Here is a 22,497-nt window from a genome sequence, read left to right as displayed (position 1 = left end):
AAGCTTACAGCAAGCACAAAAGCAAAGGCGATATGATTATTTGATTACGTTTCCCACAGGAATTCACTGTAAGGTGGACCCCTGATGAGGTGGCCAACAGGGCAATACCCAATATAAAACTGCAGAAACAATCTTTACTATATATAGCTATAATATGAATAACATGTATGTATCAAAGAGGAAACTGTAAAACACTGTTAATGACTTACAACGAAGGAATTTTTATTCCCTGTATAGTAAAGTATATCATATTGATAAAGCATAGAGCGTGTCTTGCTTAACATTTTTTGTACAGTTACAGTAAATCACGCTTCAAGTGAGTGCTATAGGGTCAAACAATTTTATTCCTTATAGATGTTTTGCTATATCTGATACGTTCATCATATGCATGTTATATTTTAAACTTCAATGTTACTACTTTAATGTTCACTAAGATATCAAAGAAAGTTGTGTTGTAATTGAGATTTCATTTTCATATTTTTATTTGTCGAACCATAGACATGTTTCTCGACTTGTTCACCTATCTTCTTTCATCCACTGGAATGTGTATAAGGATGAAAATGTTGAAAGTGTCATTTCTCAGTTTTCAAAAATAAACCATCTACCTACTGATGGAGGTGAGGTACATATTCAATGCTAAGATATTCCCCGCTTCATTACTATTGAAAAAGCAATAGCATTTCGGACATTTTGCTTGTGTCAAATGGCCTGAAAACTCAGTGACAAGTGATGTTTGGTTGCATACTGGGCATAGGTACTTTGCCCTCTGTAAGCTAATCAAACTTTTCATCAATTTATCAGCAACTTCGGAGCCATGTCGCTTATGGTAGTCTTTTTCATTTTCAGTGAGATCATTTAGTGTCCAGAAAACATCAATGAACTCTAAATCAAGGACATCAGCATTTTGCACCCTAAAAAATCCATTGTCTCCCCATTCTGTTCCCCAGGAATTCATTAAATACAGACACTCACTGTTGAAGCTAGTAAGAACGACTGCATGGCCTCCTAGTTTACCATATCGGGATTTGCGTAGATCTATTTCATTTCTAGTAAGAACACCTGTTTTGTGTTCTTCATAGAACTTTGAAAATACTTTCCATTCGGCATCAGTAAGACGGAACCTTGCAACCACTGGGCGCTTGGCAGTTATGGCATGCATTGCGCCGATTATGTCAACTTTCTTACAATGTAGCCGGTACTTTGGGCACACATTTTGAAGAACTGCAAGAGTATTTGCTCCCTCTATACCATACAGATCGATTAAATCTTGTCTCAACTCTAAGAAGTCCGGATAACCACCCTCTCGTCCAAGAATTCGTTTCATTGACAGATGAAGTACTGCTGCTGAAGCGTTAGCATAGCACGTACCCCCAACCTGACGTTGTGCACCAAACCCAGTGGTACTTTGGTTGATATAAATGTCTAGCGAAACCGAAACAAGTATATCCGCTAATGCATCTTGACAACAGACTACATTCCGCGCTAGACTACAAGCATCCCTCATAATATCAGGGTGATTCGCCTGCAAAAACAATTTTGTTTCGTTATTTTTTATATCAATCTTCCACCCACGCTTTACGAATATTGTACGTGGCAGCAGCTGAGTTGGAACTTTGGAACTCAGCTTAAACATTAATTTAGCACCGTTGTCCCATTCTCTTTCAATCTTACTATAAAGTCTCTGTGACTCGACTGCTGTTGATCTTGTAATGAAACAGCTCACCACCACTACATTTTCATCCCTCAACTCCCCGAACATTTTTTCATTTCCTTGATCCGTAGGCACTCCATCAGAAAAAATAAACAGCAGCTTTTTATGGTTTCTATACCTTGTACTGGAAAACAGCTCTTTCGCCTTTCGCAATGATGTATAAAATGGTGTAAGACCATAAATGATAGGTTTCACTGTGTCCATCAGCTCCTGCAAACGGTTTTCTGTGAGTTCTTCACCAACGCTTCCATGGATTATGTTTGAAGCCTCTTGAACACTAAATATGGATGAACTTATGCTGACATCATTTAGGAGGAAACCCATTGCCTTTCCCACTGCTTCTGTTACATCAGCCTTCGTTGCTGGACGAACTGTACTGGCTACGGACTCAGCTGTGCCTATCACTCCCTTTGCAAACAAAGAAAATATATCATATCCGCTGAGGGCTACTGGTGTATATCCCTTGCATGCTGGTGGTAAACATTTATCGACGCAAAATCTTACAAAGTTACGGTCAGATTCGAGTTCGCGCAATATTGCAGCCGCCAGGTTATGTGAAATGGCATTCTTGATGACATCAATAGTTGCCCATTTTCTGACAGATGAAGCACCGGCATTATGAAGTATTTGCAGTAAACGGTCAATAATTTGTCTAAAAGACTCGTAACGAGGCACTGGAATTTGAAACCGTTTTAACGTGCTAAGAATGTCAAAAATTTCATTTTTACAATTGTTTGCTCCATAAGCGATAGCAAACACTTCGTTTGTTTCAGATATATCGTGTTTGATTAGATCGTCAATGACCTGAAATATTGACCGCACCCAATCACCGCCTCCTTCGTTAACACCTTCTCCAACATTCCACCTCATTGATCCAGAAACATCAACAAGGACGCCAGTTAGTGTGGTAATGTTTTCAGACATCTCGAAATAGTCTGTAAAGAGAAAAAAAACCTTTTTTTTCTTATTTTGAACAAAACATATTAACACTAACATGCAGGCAGTTTATAGTTGGTTTTTTGGTTTGAATATGATAATATGTTAAACTGCAAACAGTGGCAAAGGATTTGAAGCCACCCGTCTCGTTCATTTTTTATGCTCCCGTAATCGAAGATTCGGGAGCATATAGTTTTTGCCCTGTCCGTCCGTCTGTCTAGCTGTCTGTTTGTCCGCAAAAACTTTAACCTTGCCCATAACTTTTGATTGGTTGGAGCTATGGCTTTCATATTTCACATGTGTATTCCTTGTGACAAGACCTTCCTTTAGATACCAACAAATCTGACCCTTTGACCTTGACCTTGAAGTTTGACCTACTTTTGAAAAACTTTAACCTTGGCCATATTTTTTGAACAGTTGGTGTTAGAGCTTTCATACTTCACAAGTATATTCCTTGTGACAAGACCTTCCTTTGGATACCAACAATTTTGGCATTGACCTTGGAGTTTGACCTACTCTTAAAAATTTTTAACATTGGCCATAACATTTGAATGTTTGGTTCTAGGGCTTTCACATTTCACGATCATGTGTTTCACTTGTGATAAGAACTCCCCTAGGGCACCATTTGACCTTGACTTTGCCGTTTTACTTACTTAGAAAAAATAACTTTTCAACGGTTTGTACTAGGGCTTTCATATTTCACAGGTATTTACTCGAGACAAGACCTTTCTTTGGGTACCAACATTTTTGATTTCTTGACATGGAGTTTGACTTGCATTCAAAAACTTTAATCTTCGCCATAAGCTGCCATACGGGGGCATCAGTGTTTCACAAACACATCTTGTTTCTTTTCATTTTACATCCAACCACCCTTTAAGTGAGACTAGGTTATACATTTACATGTAGTAATAAAGCTTATGAAATGGAGGCAAAACCTATATCTAAGTCTCTCATCAGGCGGTTAACAAATTTGATGTTCTGATCTCCCCATCGAGGCTTCACGATACAAGGAGTACAGCCGTACACCAGATAACCGTGAAAAGAACATAACGTGGAGACGCTATATAGACGTTAAATACTCTGTTCCTTTTTCAGATTGTTCTACTAGGGCCCTTTAACAATATCATAAAATTAAAATTTTCTTTCAATTTCATTCAATAAGAGAGATATCTCTTTAGCTTTTAGAGATATCTCTTCACCTTTTGGAGATATCTCTTTAACTAAAAGAGATATCTCTTTGACTAGGGGAGATATCTTTATAACCTAGAGAGATATCTTTTTAAACGAAAGAGATATTTCTTTTTGCAAGAGATATCTCTTTTACTTAGAGAGATATCTTTTTAAGCTAGAGAGATATCTCTTTAAGCGAGAGAGATACCTCATGGAGTTAGAGAGATATCTCTTAAACAACGTTAAAAGAGATATCTTTCTAAGCTTAAGAGATATCTCTTTAGATTTTCAAAAAGAAATATCTTTCTAAGTTAGAAAGATATATATTTTTTAATATAAGAGATATATATCTCGTTTCCAGTTATCCTTCAAATGAAATAATTATTTTTCCCCTATATCATACGAAACGAGGCTAGACGCGACATGGCAGGAAGTACATGTGTATCGCATATAGCTCTCTGAAATAAATTTGAGAAAAAGACTCAGCATGCCCAACCCAAGAATGAAGTAGCTATATTATTAATTGTGAATTTTTATAGTGCAATATACATCAACATATGCTTAAAAAAATAAATCATAAAAAAAACTCGGGAAGCCCTTAATTTATGGGGGGAGGGGGTGTTCCTGTCCCCAAACACCTGTGGTTTAATGTGCATTTTGTCTCTTGTCTTTTGTACAAATATGCGTAACTTTGATTGATTGCAAAGATGAGTAATAAGTGCTGGTCATTATCCTTCTATAAATCACAAACAAAATAAACAAATTTCAGTAAATTCAGTCTAACTAAAATTAGATCTTTATTCCACTCCAACGAGATTGCTACACATTACGATCTAGTTGAATCTAATTTTAATTTTTACTGCTATCACTAAAGGAAAGGGATCAGTGCATTCTTCGATTTTGATGCAAATTCTATTGTGTGAAATGGAAATAAAAATTATAGTAAAGTTATTAATGGATTGCCAAGTCATAATTGCAACACTTCTTTTATTGGAAATCTATAGTTTGAACTTGTTTCTTTTTTTTTTTTTTAGAAGTTTAAAAATTTGCCTTAGCAGAATAGAAATACTTTCCTTGCCACTGTAGGAGAATATAGGTTTCCCTTAATCTCCAGATTTTTTTTAAAAAATAAATAAAATCCTTGCCCATTGGTCTTTGTTTTTATTTCCCAACAAAATATATCATGGTACATGTACATTCTCTGACAATATCTCAGATTTTTGAAATTATTTTTGAAATCAAATTATTAATTTAAATTATTTCTGAAATTAATCACTATTTAGGGCTCAGTGCAGTACATATATTCCAAATCACTTTTCACAATTTGACTGCAAAATTTATAAAAAAAATTATACTAGTAATTGGCTGTTTGGTATTGACTTTGGCACAATTCATGGAGTATACCTTCCATAAAGTAATCATGACTTGGATTTTCTTTTTATCTCTGTTATAGTGTAATAATTTGTATTTGTGTGTTGCAGGTTGAGACATCTGAGTTGTGTCCCCTCCTATGTCACAATGCGAGTGTAAAATCTACTCTAAACTAACTTAGGACTATGCCATGACTTGGACAGTACACTACCTCTGCTCTAGACCTTGTGTATTCCTAAGGGAAGATAGTTTAGAAAGGTATCTATTCATACTTTAAATCATTGAAAAAGCCTTCTTCTCCAGAACAGAAAAGCCATGATTGGTCATATTTATATGCAAGCATCCTCAGATAGTGTAGATTCAAGTTTGTTCAAAACATGACCCCCAAGGGGTAGGGTGGGGCTACAATGGGCGATTTTAAAAAGTTTTACATAAGAAAACTTTAAAAATCTTCTTCTCAAGAATAGCAAAGCCATGATTGGTCATATTTATATGCAAGAATCCTCAGGTATGTAGAATCAAGTTTGTCCAATCATGACCCCCTGGGGTAGGGTGGGGCTACAATGGGTGATCAAAGTTTTACGTAGGAATACATAGGAAAGATCATTAAAATTCTTCTCAAGAACAGCAAAGCCATGATTGGTCATAATAATATTAAAGCATCCCCTGGTAATGTAGATTCAGATTTGTTCAAATCATGACCCCCAGGGAAATAGAGGGGCCATAACATGGGATCAGTTATACAAAGGAATATAAAGGATACATCAATAAAAATTTTACTCTTAAGAACAGCAAAGCCATTATGTGTCATATACTAATTTTAATTCAAAAGCATCCTAAGGAAATGTATATGCATGTGCCCACTTTTTAACAGTGAAAAAGCAATTTATTCCAATTTATTCCCAAGTCAATAAAACAATGTATCGATGTTTTCAATATCTTTATTTATTTGAATTCAAAACAAGAGGTCCAAGAGCCTTAAGGGTCACCTGAGTATAATACAACAATTTAGAGGATCCACAGAGAATAAAACAACTGATAGATGAAGCTTTGTTGTCCAAAAGCAAGAGAAATAGGATGATCAGGATCAACGAAGTAGTTAGTCTAGTATTCAGTAACAACTCATAAATTCAGTTTTAATCTGCCCCCCCCCCCCCCATTTTCACCATCACCATGTAGACTATTAACAAACTATTCTGTACATTTTTAACCCCATATTGTAACCTCTCACATTGGCCTTCCTTGATCTTTGAAGAACATTTAATAAGATATGTTATTTTTGTCTCATTTTATTTATTTATTATTTACCTGATCATTAAAACTATGAAAGTACTTTTTGTAATATACAATAAAATTCTTGCATAATTCTTTTATTCTATTAACCTTTCAAATACTTAAACTTGGCACTCAGGGCCATTGAGCAGTGAGGGATCTTTTTCGTGCCAACACCTACTGCGACACGGGACCTCGGTTTAAACAGTCTCATCCGAAGGACCGGAATCCATTGCTGGACGTGGAGACCATGTATAGGTATAAATTTGCAGCCCTCCACCGGCAAGTGGTGGCATCCTATATGAGAGAGACGTTAAACAATAAGCAAACAAACCTTTCAAATACATTGTTTACACTAATTAATTATTAAAAGTGAATGGCAAAGGGGAATAACTTCCATCAGTAGAATACCTGTAAATTAATACACATGTAGAGCCCTGGCCAGGACCAGAACACTTGACAAAATGTCCAGATGTTCAAAAATCTGGTAAAATACCCTCGTTTATTAATATGCCTCGTTTATGCCCAGGAGCAGAGAAGATTTTCAAAGAAATAATGCATTTTCACTACAAATTCACCTACTCTATCACCGGAACCACGCAGCTCTGTTAAGGCTGCATAAAGGGGGCGGGGCCTAATTTATACGGGAAAAGTTTACTGTGACATCACACAAATATAGCAATTCCTCACAATAACAGAAAATGAAATAATTTGCGAATCTAAACTGCATAAGAGTAATGAACTACTTACTCCGACCTTTGGGCAATGGATTTCACAATTTTGGAAGAGCATTCCTTGCTTATCATAATCATAAACTACGCACTTACTAGTTTGTTAAAATAATACCCAGGAATAGAGAAGAAGATTTTCAAATACTTAATGCATTTTCACTATATATAATCAATAGAGCCCCGCCATAACACCAGAAACCCTTACCAAGGGGCTATGAATTTCACAATTTTGGAAGAGGCAATCTTGCTCATGAAAGTAATTATTGTTAATAGATAAAACGTCGTCGATATATCTGAATGTTTAGTAAAAGCCCACAACATGCAGGATTTTTTTTTTTTTTTTTTTTTTTTTGCTTTGTTCTCATGTAGAAGTATTTGAATAAATTCTACATCATAAGGATTATAAAAACAGGTTTTAATAAAGGAATACAATTAGGTCCCATCGAAATTCCAACAGATTATTGGAGAACATGGTCTCCAAAGTCTACATACCCGGTAGATCTTGTGAAAGAGTAACTAAGGCATAATTTTAACATCATCCTTAGAGTATACTTGTTTGTAGAATTTAGACTGTTTTCTTAATGAAATTAATTGTATAATGACTAGTCACTAGGCAGGAAATTTTCCTTATTCCATTTTTCTTGAGGAAGCCATTCTATGATAGCAAAACACCTTATGTTTGATTTATCGTAAGGAATGGCTATATAATGTGTTGAAAAATCATACGTTTTGGTGTTACTGACTTTGGAGAAAAATTGTGATCTAACAGGCCCGTAGGAAGCAATTTCAGTTGGGGGGGGGGGGCACAGCCAAACATTTTGCAGTTGAGAGTTGAGGGGGGCACTACCACTGACAAGCCAAAAAAAAAAAAAACACCAAAGGTCATCAGACGTTTTTATTGAGGAGACACAAGCGTATAGTATCTATGTTTACTACAGTAATCTATATATCGGCAAAATTATTGGGGGGGGGGGGCACGCCCTCCCCCCCTCCCTCCGATTCCTACGGCCATGTTTTAAATGTTTCAAAAACGAGAGATTTTTAAAATCGATAATTTATATTACTGAAACAATTTTATGAAGATGTTCAAGCAATTCTCAACGCGTTTATGCCGTAAGCGCCGAAAAAAAAAAAAATAACCAAGATGTTTAAAAATGACTCCGGATATAAATTTCATGACCTTTGGTCTCAATTTTCAATTGAAAATTCACCCCTGCTTCAATATTCAACCTTGAAAAATGAACCCCAGGTCAAAATTCTACGTTACACCGGTCATTTCAATTAATCTGGAACCTGCAATTCTTTTGAAATTTATTACTGAAACAAAATTGTTTTATTTCTATTTGAGATTTCATTTTTAGATAACACTTTATGAAGAAAATTTAAAACTGTGTCATCCTCTCATCCTCTTATTTTGATGCATTATCAAAGACGTAACTCCCCACATTTACTTGAAAAGCCTGTATGTTTACATATACAACGTAGTAATGGATGTTCATCGGTACATAGCCTTGAATTGTAACAGTTATGCGACAACGTGGGAATTTGTAAAACACGAAACGAGAAACAAGAGACACGAAACAAGAAACAATGAAATGAGATTCAGCATAAAATAACTAATGACCTTAAAATGTCAATAAAGGGGGACATCTTGTGCTTATGACTTCATTTTGTTAGATGACAGATGCATAGTGAAATGATTTAAACATCTAATTTAGATTAGATTTACCAGTGATCCACACAACTATCTCACACAGAAAAATCAGAAAATCTTGACGGATTTAATTAATACAATACTATTATCTGAAAGAAATGCTTGCTCAGTTTTTGCCGATAATAATAAATTTGTCATCAAATGATACTTTCAGTGATAATTCAGTGATAAACTTACTACACTCTGTCTAAGAAAAATGAACTATTACAGATCATTAGCTTTCAATATCACAATGTCCAAGACCATCTTTGTGATTTAGTAAATCTGGTTACATTACAATAATTGTTGTAATTTAAGTAAGTCAATGTTATAATAGCTTTTGATATTTTATATATTTTTATTGATAAACAGCATGTATAAATGTATTTTTAATGTTTTGTTTATTTCTTTGATTATGTAGCAATCAGATAATAATTTGATGTGATCTGACCCTCATCAGTTAATAACACCAATCGGATCATCTCGCCCTTTTCCGTCGCACGCTAGAAAAAAGAAGCGTGCGACGGAAAAGGGCGAGGTGATCCGATTGTTCGAGCATTATTCATACGCTTACTTCCGAGTCTTTATTCTAGCGTGCGACGGAAAAGGGCGAGGTGATCCGATTGTTAATAACACGTGCATGTACTTTGCAGCTGTTCATATCTAATTAAATCTGTCAAGACTTTATGGGTTAGCAGAGCAGTTAAATGTTTTAATTTCACTCAGCATCTGTTGTCTACGGAAGCCGGTAGGTGGCAGGTAGAAAAATAGATAAGTTTCTGGTGGCCGCCAGTTATTTATGTGGCGGCCGCCAGATAAAATATTTTTTCTACCTGGCACCAACCGGCTTCCGTAGTTGTCTAACAAAATTAAATCAGAGTAAAAACTGCCCCCTTGGTTGACATTTTGAGGTCATTTTTATGTTTTTATTCCGTAGTTTCTCATTTCTTGTTTCTCGTTTCGTGTTTTACACATACCCCCTTGTGAACAAACAATTACATGTACTTAACTCTAGAAATAAGTAATTATGCGAAACCGAAACCCGGCACATCATGATCCATTTCCTCCGAAACTTTTTTCACTTCAAAATGGACCTGTATATAATCATACCTTTTCGGATTATTTTATTGAAATAAATGTGCGTCGTACATAAGGAAAACCAAATCGAAGGTTCCAAATCATCATTACAATATGAATGGACAAAAGAAATAAGCCCTCAAAATTTCAAATAACGACAAACCCTTTTTCTGTTATTAAATTTAAACAATACAGAAACTTTCCGTTTGATTGCATTAATTCACACGCACTTACATGTATTACGACTTAGGATGAGCTATGATAATAATTTGTCAATTTAAAAGGTGATTTTTAGGAGAGTAAAGAAAAAAAAATCCCTAAGGAAATGAAACAGTGTGAATGCATTTCAGATTACAGCTTGTGTAATGAGTATAGGAAAACAAAACAAGGTGGTATATAATTAGGTATAAAATAATCCACACCATGGTTGTACTTTGATCGCAACAAATGATGGCATTTTTATACATCTAACAATTTAAATTTAATTTTTAAAATATTTTACTTTTCAACAGATATTGTGTCCTTATTTTAAAAGTGAATTTGTCACAAGTTAATGACCCTACAATTAAATAATGACGTTCATACCACTTAGTTTAGGGATGTTTGTGTGCTGTGTTTATTTTTATTTGTCCCCTAGTCGCCGGCGTAGCTCAGCGTTTGCTCTAGAGTCGCGGAGTAAGGAGATGATCCCACTGGTTCAAATCCCACACGGGGACGTGGATACTGGTCCTTTGGATGAGACCGTATAAACCAGGTTCTTTGTCGCATTAGGGGCTGGCACGAAAAAGATCTCTCAATGCTCAAAGGCCGTAAGTGCCGAGTACAGGTCTGCAGCCCTTCACCGACAGTTAATGGCGTCTCAATATGTAAAATTCTCGAAGGGACGTTAAACAAACAAACATAACTCTCCTGATAACCTGAGGGGACTACAGGATTCCTCCTCAAATGTCAATCTGTCTCACCCTTTATTTTTCTGTCAGTCTACCCCACTTGGTTTTCCGCAATTATTTTCTAAAAAAAAATGCACAGATATTCAACTGATACTAGGATTTGGTATATAAATCTGTCTTGAGTTCCAGATCAATTTTCATCTGCTTTTAATTATTTTTGAGAGAATTACATTTTTTTAAAGAGGTACCAGATTGCACTTGCTTGTTAGGGACTAATATCATTTACGCAATACCCTCAGAATGTTTGTTTAAAGTTAGAAACAGCTAGCCCCTTAGTAAGATAAATACACCATACACGAGTAAATATCTGTTTTTGGCAATAAAAAAAATAGAAATAGAAAAAACAACGATAGTCCTGCAAGTTATTTAAATATCAGTGTAAAATATAAAAGGAGTAACTTTTTATAAAAAAAATACAAAGAATTAAGTGTTGAGAAATACAAGAATCGTACAATCTACATGTACATGTTACTAAAAATAATATGTACTTCTCGTTTTTTTTCACATTATTTTTTCCCTGCAAAAATCGAAGTCATTTCTCATTTTTATTGACATCCCTCATGCCTTGGCAGTTCAATGTCAGCATATTTCAATAACTTTCTCGAAAAATGTCATCTTATTTTTTGCCATCTTTATAACGACATTGCAAAGTGTGCTTGATATTTAAAGGTAAACCATGTGTGAGTAAATATGAAAGATGTCAAAGCAATGCGAAATAATTTAACCTATATATTTTGAATACATAAAAGCATGAGGTAAGTACACATGAAAAGTTGCATCTTGTGGTCAACATGCGTAAAAATGTCTATGAATTTACTCAGATCAATGAGCATTTGTCAATTGAGCATGAAAATCAAAAACTTACGTCGGTGTTTTAAATTCCCCTTCAAGGTTAAGTCAATACAGTACCGTATAAAACATGATAAGCACACTGAAACCGAAACTATCCTGAGTACGTGTAAAGGAAAGAAAACTACATCACAATGAATCATTCATAATGATTTAAGTGCGCTCTGTTTTGGCATACCATAAAAACCTGACCTGGCCCCCGAAACCTGTCCTCTATTTTGGCTTCTGTAGAAAGAAATGGCCTCAATTTTGGCATCAACCAATTAACTTTTTTTTCTTTCAAAATTTGATTGATTTCATTGATTTTTTATATTGGTTTAACTTTTTCACAGTTATAGCAGATAAATAATATGTTTCTGCTGTTTTGTAAATGTGCACATTAAAATAATTATATTGCTACCATTGCAGTTTAGTTCGTTATTATATATGCAGAACGTAAATAATATATGCAGAATGTAAATAAATATTATTATACAAAGGAAAAGTACACATAGACTCATTCCCGCTTTGAAGGCACAATGGCAGTTTGTTTTCCCAACTTATTAAAGCTTTGGCAATTCGTTAGTTTGTAGTGAATAGAATAAGAAGTACATTTAAATTCACTTATTTTTCATTTAGGTATATGTGACAGTTCTTGCTAACTGGGATTCTCGTAATTAATAGTGTTGGTTAATAAAAACAACAACACAATTTCCTCCTCGCCACTTACTGTAAATCTGTCGGGCTATATATTATATACTGCACGTAGCACTGTCCTCGAGATTTTCTGGTGTCAGGTACACAATCAAATGTGTATCTTGGTAATAGATAAAGGGGATGGGAAAATGTTTAAAAAAAGTAAGTGAAAAAGAGTGTAATTATTTTACAGATTGTCAAGTAATTGGAAGTAGTTTGTAATCGAACATTTTTGTCCCCCGCTTTCACTGAAAGTGGGGGATATTGATTTGGGTCTGTCTGTCCGTCCATCCGTCCGTCTGTATTTCTGTATATTATACTTTCATGTAAATTAGTTGAATCTGATTCGTCGAGAAACATTTGTTAATAAACACTATTACCCGCTGAATAAGGAAGCCACGCCCACCAGCGTAGCAACAGTTAACATTGCTTGACAACGGGTGTTATTCCAAAAAATATTGACTGCGCAGAATTCATGCGCGCAAGGTTCACTGTAATATGTATTTGTATAAAACATTCAGTATAATATAATAAATACTGCATGTAGTTGAGTGTAACATTGAAAATTTTCACCCCAAGAAAACCATTGTCAACCGAGGCTGCACTGTCTGTAACACTTTCATTTGCGCGCGATATCTCGAGAACCCTTTCAGCTTTCGCAATGAAATTTTTCATAGCAACTCCCTATGGCCTAAAGAAGAACCCTATTGATTTTGAGGTCAAAAGGTCAAAGGTCAAGGTCATAAATTTATACATTCCGTCTTTGTGTAACACTTTCGTTTCTGGGCGATATCTCAAGAAGCTTTTGAGCTTTTGCAATGAAATTATACCAGAACTCCCTAGCACAGGTACTTGTGGACAAGACCCCCCTCCCCCCCCCCCCCGAATATACCCCACAGGTCAAAAATATTTTTATGTAATTTTTTTCATAAAATATTCTTCTAGTACACATTTGCAATGTATTCCATTAGAAAAATCAAAAAAAAAAAAATAACGCAGAATTAACTTTTTACTAAAACGCAGAATTAACCTTTTACTAAAAAATCATACCCGCGGTATTATAAAATAGAGAAGGTAAGTCACTTCCATTTGTTTACACTTGACCCCTCTTGGATATCAGGCCCGAAATATCATTTACCTAATAAATGTCACCAAAATGTGTCATGATATCTTGTTTCGGTAGATATTTTTGTCTTTAATCGTGCTATTTAATTGCCCAGGCATTCCATAATAATCCGAGTATTCATTGTCAAACGTGAAAAATGCTACAAGATTTGGAAATGTCAAAGTAGAAATTACGGAAGTGATGCAAAAACGACACCTAGCGTGTAAGTCTCGAGTCATTTGATTAAATAATAATGTAAGAAAGAATGTTACATTTATGAAAACGAAATGAACATGGATATTTGGTTACGTTGATAAAATTATGCATTAATGACTTTTTTTTCTTATTTAATAAAACAATAAATACATAGATATTATAAAGCCTTATCGTTGAACAAGAAATTTTTCACGTCGATAAATAATTTAATGACTCCATTGATTAGGGAGAAAATAAAATTATATAAAATGTTAAGGAATGAGTTTTCTGGGCTTTCGTAACATTGAGGTGTTTCATGTGTTAAGTGCCATGATATAAAATTAATGAATGAATATAATATCAATTATGAATTTTTTTTTAAACTGAAAACAGAGGAAAATATAGGGGTTTATATTTCAAAGTAACTATCATATTTTGATGACTGACAAATTATTAAAATAGAAATCCAACACAAATGGGTTTTGCATTAAAATAAATGTGTTCATAATGTATGCAAATCTAAGAAAAGTAATTCACCTACACGACTGAGTTTCCATTAACTTAAAAGTATTAAAAACATTTCATGTGGACTAAATTAAGTGTATGAGCAAGTTGAAAAAATTAACAGAAGGGAAAATAAATAAATAAATATAGCTAATTTAAAAAAAAATCTCAAAAGGGGGGAGGGGGCATCGCACGGTCCGCTGGTGCTGGATCAGCCTTTGACAATTAAGAAAATTAATTCTCAGCCATAATAGGGACCGTGCACATAACTTCTTGAGTAGTGGTTAGAGCATCTGCTCTAGAGTCGCGAAGTAAGGAGTTTATCCTTACGTCGCGGGTTCGAATCCACTGTGGGATGTGGAGACCAGTCCTTCGGATGAGACTGCATTAACCGAGGTCCCGTGTCGCAGTAGGTTGATACGAAAAAGATCCCTCGCTGCTCAATGGCCCTGAGTGCCGAGCGGTGGCGTCTCCAAATGAGTGAAAAATTCTCGAGAGGTATGTTAAACAACATTCAAACAAACAAACATAACTTCTTGTACAACAATACCTGCTACTGATTACGAGTGTCATTGAAGGTGTTTAGTAATCTGCTTTGGAAACAAAAATATTTGATCCCTTCTGTTAAATTGTTCAATTTATACACTTTGTAGTCAGTCTTGTACAATTGTTCCATGTATCCCTTCAGCAATCAGGATTTGTTACACGAAAGAAACATGCGAATTCATCACTTGGTTTATCACAAATTTCACTTGTCAAATATGAACGCCCTATCATATATCATTCAAAAGTAATCACCAAAGTTAAAAGTTTTGAAAAAAAGATCAAACATAAAGGTCAAGGTCAAGGAGTCAAAAGAATAGCATGCTCAGAATCACCTTGTCACATGTCAAATATGAAAGCCCTGTCTATTCTCAATCAAAATTTTAGCATAGATACTTTTTTTTATTTTGAAAGTAGGACAAGGTCACGGGGTGTAAAAACCATAGTATATTTGGAAAGGTCTTGTCATATGTATTGTAAAAATGTAATATGAAGGTCAAATTTTTTTTCATTCAAATTTTATGACCAATTTAAAGTATTGTTACAAATTTTTAAAAGTAGTTCAAACCTCAACATCATGGTCATGGGGTCAAAAATCATAATATGTTTGGAAAGGTCTTGTCACAGGTAATATACATACGAAATATGAAAGCCCTATCTATTCTCATTCAAAAGTTATGACCAAGGTTAAAGTTTTTGTGACAGACTGACAGACTGACAGATAGACGAATGAGATTTAATGTTCCCTCACTTTCGCGAAAGCGGGGGACAATTAGTTTAATAACAATTCAAACTATATAAATGCCTTTGAGTTTCTCCACTTCTACTTTGTCTACATCTTAAGTGAAGATCTGTAATGGAAAGCTCAGAGCAGGCATACATTATTTACTTCCGTAAAATTGGATGCTGAATAACTGTGATTGTTTAAATTTGTAAAATCAAAAAAGAAACTTTCGCTTTCATAATTTATGCTGAAAAAAATTGTAACTTTTTTCTTGTTTTTTGCAGACTCAGTTGACATAAATGAAAATATTTTCCAGGTCTTAAAGGCCAAAACTATATACACAATAGACATAATTTTGGCGCAAAGTTTTAATTCCTTATAGGTCATGACCAGTGAAGTTGAATTACGATGGACACACCTTTCTTGCCTTTTCATATATCTGAATAGGATCACATTTCAATAATCTCTCTTCGGAGAAGAACAAACAGCATTTTTACATGTACACCTGACAATGAAATTAAACATATGGCATTGAGCAAAAGCGATGCACAATTGCAAAACACCATCGTTAGTCTGTAAAGCTCAGAAAGGAATGCCAATAATTCCGCCTTCGAGTGTACTTCCAGCTATTACAACATCTTGGTGAAATTCGGCAAAACACCAACATAAGCTTAGACAGAGCAGCGTACTGAGCATTTTAAATATCCGAATATATGTAGAATAGATATATAAATATATGTTATGTGCGTATAGATTTGAGTATTTGGTGCTTACTTTAGCTAGATTCCTGAAAAGAAATTCCGATAGAAAAAAAAATCATATCCCATTTTTTTGCTTCCATTGTAGATATCGCAAGCTACTACATAGTTTTAACAATATCCAATAAAATCAATTGCCATAACAAAATAATTCGTTCTGTATTTGAAGGGCCAGAGGCCTGTTCAACAGAGCGAACGTTCGCGAGCGCTCGCGAACATTTCTGTTGGAAAGATAAGGAATTTTGGCGAGCGCTCGCGAACGTTCGCTCTGTTGAACAGGCCTCTGGTATATTGCTGCTAAGAGTTGCAGTAGCAGATTTTGGGACATCGACAAAATATTTGGAAGACAAGAAACAGCTCTAGCCTTCATCATTCAATACGTGTTAGAAATTTTTTTTCTAACCATTCTGATCTCTTAGTCGACCTTATCCGTTCAGCATGTTCACGGCGGACAGAATCAGTGCTAAAATGAATAATACAGAATTTCTACAAACTGTAATATACAGAATATGGCAACCTTTCAACTAAATATCTCACAAAACTAATAGATAGCTTTAATGTATTTGTTTAATAGAAATATGAACATTCAAATTTGATGTAATGAAAAAAATTACTTGCTTGCATATATGAAATCTACAATCATAAGGAAAAAAAGCCAGTTAATTTTGTTACACATAAGATTACACTGTGAATTTGAGAAAGACTGTAAGATAACGAAAACGAGTGCACACACATGTAATATTAAAGTCATAAAATGAATGATAAAAAATTACATAGGAAAATGAGTGTTGGACTATATAATGTTTGTAGGTCTGTGGTATGACTCACATTTATATTTTTTCTTTCTTCTGATAGTAAAGTAGCGATCACTAAAATTAAAACAATCGAATCTGAACTTAACTTAATGCAGTGACTCCAAAAATCAATTGATAAAAGAAAATAAAATTGTATTCCATGACAAAAAGCCATATGGCCTTATATGAGTTAGCAAAGACTAGTTTTGGCTTCTAAAATAAAGACTAATTTTCTATTTCTATTTCTTTTTTGTCTCCTTTTATTTTTCTTTTATGTTCTTATGTGAATTTCTTCAACCCCTTCAGCAATTGCCATTCACAGAAGGAGGAGCATTTTCCAAAATCTGGATAATTAAGAAAAAAAATCACCATCTGTCATTTATCTTCTGGAACATCTAAAAACACATTTTCATAAGCTGTGTAATTTTATTAGTGTTTTATTGCTCGAATTTTATTTGTTTTGTCAATAGAAGCACTTGCAGGAAGTGTATTCTTTGGATGAACATGAGGTTTTACTTTGTAAAAATTATGTATTTCTGTAAATGTGTTTTGATTAGGCTGAAGCTTCCAAAGCGGCTCCACATATGGACTTTTTATTTTTGAATGAGGATATTTGCTACCCATGATTTCAGCCTCTTGCTGCTCTTGAATTTTCCAAAGGTTTTTCAGTTGGTGACGGTGAACCTCATACCAAGGGTATTCATCATAATTTTCCAAATCCCAAAGAATAGTTTTATCATACGGCTCATTGTCAGGAACCATGTATTTTGAACTATCCGCAGGTTTAGTAAAATCCTTTTCACCAGGCTTCCCTAAATCTACGATTAAAGATTTTTGTTTGGATTCAAACTGATTTAGAATTCCCTGTTTTCCTAAAAATTCCATCACTGAGACGTATGCTGTCCCACTCGCATATCCACAAGCTCCATCCCCTACTACCATAATAATAGTCTCGAACCATTTCCCTGGGTCAGAAGGATTTTCACTGATGTCTACAATTTGCCTAACAATACCAAATGGTCTTCTATAACCATGAACAGCAGAATCTACCTCTGTAATCACTATATCTATGATTTCTCCCCCTGCAATACCTCCAAGAACGGCCCATGGATTTCCACCGATAACGAAACCAGCGGCACCACCCATCATTACCACTGTTGTACGAGATGCAGATTTCATAGCATAATCCCCGCCATCTCTGTCTCCTATAGCATAATGAAGGAAGCCTTTTACGTGACCAACCAGAGGAACCGCATCAAAGAAACCGCTGAAGTATAGACCCTCCATTTGAGTCTCTATAGTGCAGCTTGTTGATTGACAAAAATTAACTCAAACAAGGATCGTCTCTGGGATAATACCGGACACTGCATGGAAAAAAAAATTCTGAGTTATTCTTGCCCCCCTTGATATAAAGCTTGTATAGCAGACTTTATCTGAGAAAACATAGGCATTCTCTCAATTATCTATGAAAAAGAGTTAGCATGTCTTTTTTTAGAATGTTAGTAAAGATTAGTTGTACAAAAAGAAATACATGAATGTTCAAGTGTATAAACTTTGTTTAGAAACTTCTTTGTAGCTGTATTACATCATATTTTATTATTTTTATTGTTCTTTTTTATTATTATCTGAAAAATGAAATACTACACTACACATTTCTTAAATAATTTATAAAATAATCGCAATGCGATATGCAATACATGATAAGGTCACTGAATTCAGCAATACTTTAGGTAATATAAGGCTTTAATTGTGAATTTTTAGACATTTTATCAGTACGAATTTCTAAAAATTAAAGTTAACAGTGAGTGACTACGTTTACTGATGAGTATAAAAAAGTTTATAAAAATACATATATAACAATCTTAAAATTAATGTAATTTTTATTAATGTTATTTATGTCACATTAATGACTTATTTTCTTTTTTCAATTGAATCTTAAATTGAATTACTGAACATGAAATATATAAATTGATACATGTATGTTACATTTATAAATTAAAAAAAAAACCATCACCATTTGAAGCTATTTTACTATTTTAAGTCAATGTCAATTTTACATGTATTCTCACAATCCACTTTATCAGGGTTTCATTAAACTAATTACAAGGAGCGACAAATCTTATATTAATTCCTTTTCATTGAATTTAAAATATAAAATTGCTTCACACTTACTGTAATATGTCTCCTTTTCTTCTCAAACTTTGCAAAAAATGTGCTCAGCGGAAAAAAGTCAATATATAAATCATTAAAGACGGTTGTGTCAATATGTAGGTTTTCAGAACAAACGGACACTGACGCCGAAACTAAGTGGGGAAATAATTGTACATCATGATTGAAACCTTGAAATAATTATTCATTTAACGAGGCCGAGTCTAATTCGAGTGCGCATGACTTTGCGCATGTTTTTAGTTTCATGCAGTCGTAGTTGCAACATAACACCTATCTTAAGTATAATAATTTTGATACAAAATTAACATTATTTTACATTATCTGTAACGTGCATTGGTCTTACAATGTGTTTTTAACATAATAATTAGGAATAAACGCTGAAATGGCTTTCACGACGTCTCTGTTTTCGGTTCTATAAGCAATGCATGACGCTGAAGAATGACGCATGAACCGTTTGAGTATTCAAGACGCCCATGTAGATTTTATTAAAAATTGTTGACAGAACGTAAGAAAAAACATACCAGCAATCTAAACACTGTTAATTTTTACAGCCCTCAATGGCAAAATTAGAGGTATTGGGCATCGGAAAAAAAAACTTCGTAATAATTCCTAGACTAAACCAAATGGTCTTTTTTTTTTTAATTTCACAATTTCGTGATTTTTACAATAACTTTCGTGTACTTGACTTGAAAAGAAATTTCTAGGACAGAAATACAAAAAATATGGAAAAATGTGATAATTTGGCGCTTTTCCAACAAATTTCCATAGGGTCCAATAGTGAAATTTGACAGCTTTTGAGATGGTCCACTAAGAAATCGGGATGGTAAACATTTGATTTTTGTTTTATCTTAAAATAATTAATATAATAGTAAAACTTTATTCAAGAAAATTTATTGAAATATCTAGGGTAGAAAAAATTAGGCTCGGCCTCGTTAAATGTACAGTATTGTTCTTTATAATAATATCTTCTGTTATGGATATTTTTAATTCTCTAAATATGTAAAGGAGTTTTACGTTATCACGATAAAAGTAAATATATAATTTGCCGTTCCATAATTGTTCCACGTAAATCTTTCCGATTTTTTCACCGATAGATGATAGAACGATTTCTTTAATAAAGATTCAAGGCATCTAAAAGGGTAATAAATCGAGAAATTTAAATCAAGATTGTCGACAAATTTTTTTCCGCAAGATTTTGAATATTTAAAAAAAATCGCACTTCGTAATAAAGACATGTATCTATATTTAAAAGAAGCATTGTACCTTTTTGGCTATTTTGTCCTCTCCTTGTTTCAACGAAGAGTACTTAAAAGTTGATTGACATGTATTCTGTGCATTTTAATATATATATTTTTTTCATAATAGGTGGTTACAATGATGAATCGAATATATCTTTGACTAATTTGAATTCTAAATAAAAATACAGAAAATCAACTTTATAAAAAAGGATACGTTAACTTCATATAAGGCCAACATATTCTATATCATATATTGTCTCATATGGAAGATGGTTTTGGGAAATACAGTAACTAACTTAAATTAATTAACAAAGTATTAATTGGTATAAATAGAAATATTAAGATCAAAGGAAACCAAATGGGTTTTCATGTAATCCTGTACATTGATATTTAAAGGAAAGAAATCAAGTAATCTATTTTTGTTTTTTTTTTTAGTTTAAATTTGTCAATTACGCGATCTAAATATGAATTTGTTCAGTGCCCCCAGTACTTTCTATATCCTATACAATATTGTAAAATCTATCGAAAACGCTTGAAATGGACATGAAACATCTTTTAAAAATTATTTGTAAATATGTATTTGATAATTTATGGCCAGATTTACTAGTTTGTATGTAACATAAAAAAACCTTATGCGTGTATTTCCTATGTTGTAAAATAACTGTCATAACAGCTATAAGCCATGAATAATTACGATAATCACTTATTGTTTTGTGAATTCAACATTGACATTGTCATTCAAAGTCTAATTAGAGACCACTTTTTTTTATCTAAATAAGGGAGCACCCCGCCCCACCCCCAAATAAGTAGAATATCATTTCAATTTAAAAACGACAAAAAAGATTCATTCGTATTAAGAGGGTTCAATGACAAATTGTATTTTTTGAAATTATCAAAACAGGTCACTTTGAAGAAAAAATAATGTAGAATAGTACTTAAAATTCTATAATTAATTCTTTTTCATTTCCGTTTATTTGACAGTAATTTAAAAAAAAAGTGGAGTTCTCGTTATGTATGCTGGTACAAATCCAATTCTCCTCTTGTTATTTCCTGTAAATCTTCCGGGATAATGATTAGACTTGCACTATTCTTGAGATATCATGCAGTGTTATTTGAAATTAAAGATATACCTTTTCATTTAATTGATATATAAATACCTAAACCATATTTAGCAGTGTACATAATTAAGGTCGCCAATAGGAAATACGGAGAAAAGGAATATGGTTTTGATGTACTTTTTAACAGCATGAGTTTTGATGAATGGGGGCTCCATTTTTTCATATGTTTCTATCGGGTCTATGCCGAGTTCGGTCAAAGCGACTTCACTTACATCAGCTGTCTGTCACGTGACATGTATATGTATATATATAAATATGTATGAGTACAAAGATCCTGAAAGCTCAACGATATACAGATATATTTTCACTATTAAAATTGTTTGTGTTTTCTTTGAAAGAAGTCCCTTTACATGAAAAGTGCTGGAAGCAATTTCCTCATGCCCGGGAATTATGTAGAATTTAGCCGTTTTTCTATAAACTTTCTGCATTGAAATAGGAAGCATTGAAACATTAAAATGTTAAATTGCAAGAAAGAAAGCAACAGCAAACGTCCAGCTTCAAGCACTTTTCAAAATAGTACGGATAATAGCTACATGTGTTTAAAAACTCATAATTTATAATAAAGCGGATATCCCTGAACTTAACAGAGTTTTGAGTGTCTTTGCCTGTCATTCTAGTACATTACTGTGTAAGTGTGTCTTACTGCGACTTTATTTATTTAAGGTCTATACATATTCAATTTAATTAGAATATAAAATATTGATACATTCAAGAAAATGTATCCATTTTGGTCAGATCACGATTGTTTTATTTAAAGTTTTATATATAAATGCTAAAAATAGCTTTATCAACGACTCAAGTAAAGAAAAACTGCGTATCAAACTAGTTCGTTACGTCATCTCGGTCAAAGTGGCTACATTCAAAAGGTGTTTTTATGGCAAGATAGTTTCACATCAACTCATGTTTACATTATT

The 22,497-nt window shown here is 33.7% G+C and overlaps 1 protein-coding gene across 1 annotated transcript; it reads right to left on the bottom strand.

The window, feature by feature from the left end:
• Nucleotides 1-203: 203 nt before the first annotated feature.
• LOC133199041 (uncharacterized) lies at nucleotides 204-11,842 on the bottom strand. The gene is made up of 2 exons (XM_061334927.1): nucleotides 11,777-11,842; nucleotides 204-2,646 (listed from the first exon to the last, which is right to left on the bottom strand). Exon 2 carries the CDS (start codon nucleotides 2,633-2,635, stop codon nucleotides 602-604), a length of 2,034 nt encoding a protein of 677 aa, XP_061190911.1. The 5' UTR covers nucleotides 2,636-2,646; nucleotides 11,777-11,842; the 3' UTR covers nucleotides 204-601.
• Nucleotides 11,843-22,497: the final 10,655 nt, after the last annotated feature.

The sequence above is a fragment of the Saccostrea echinata genome, unplaced genomic scaffold, assembly GCF_033153115.1.
Source record: "Saccostrea echinata isolate AGI-Se365-2 ecotype Australia unplaced genomic scaffold, CSIRO_AGI_Sech_v1 ptg000033l, whole genome shotgun sequence".
NCBI lineage: Eukaryota > Metazoa > Mollusca > Bivalvia > Ostreida > Ostreidae > Saccostrea > Saccostrea echinata.
The sequence above is the reverse complement of the archived record's forward strand: the minus strand, read 5'-3'. Positions and strand labels throughout refer to the sequence as shown.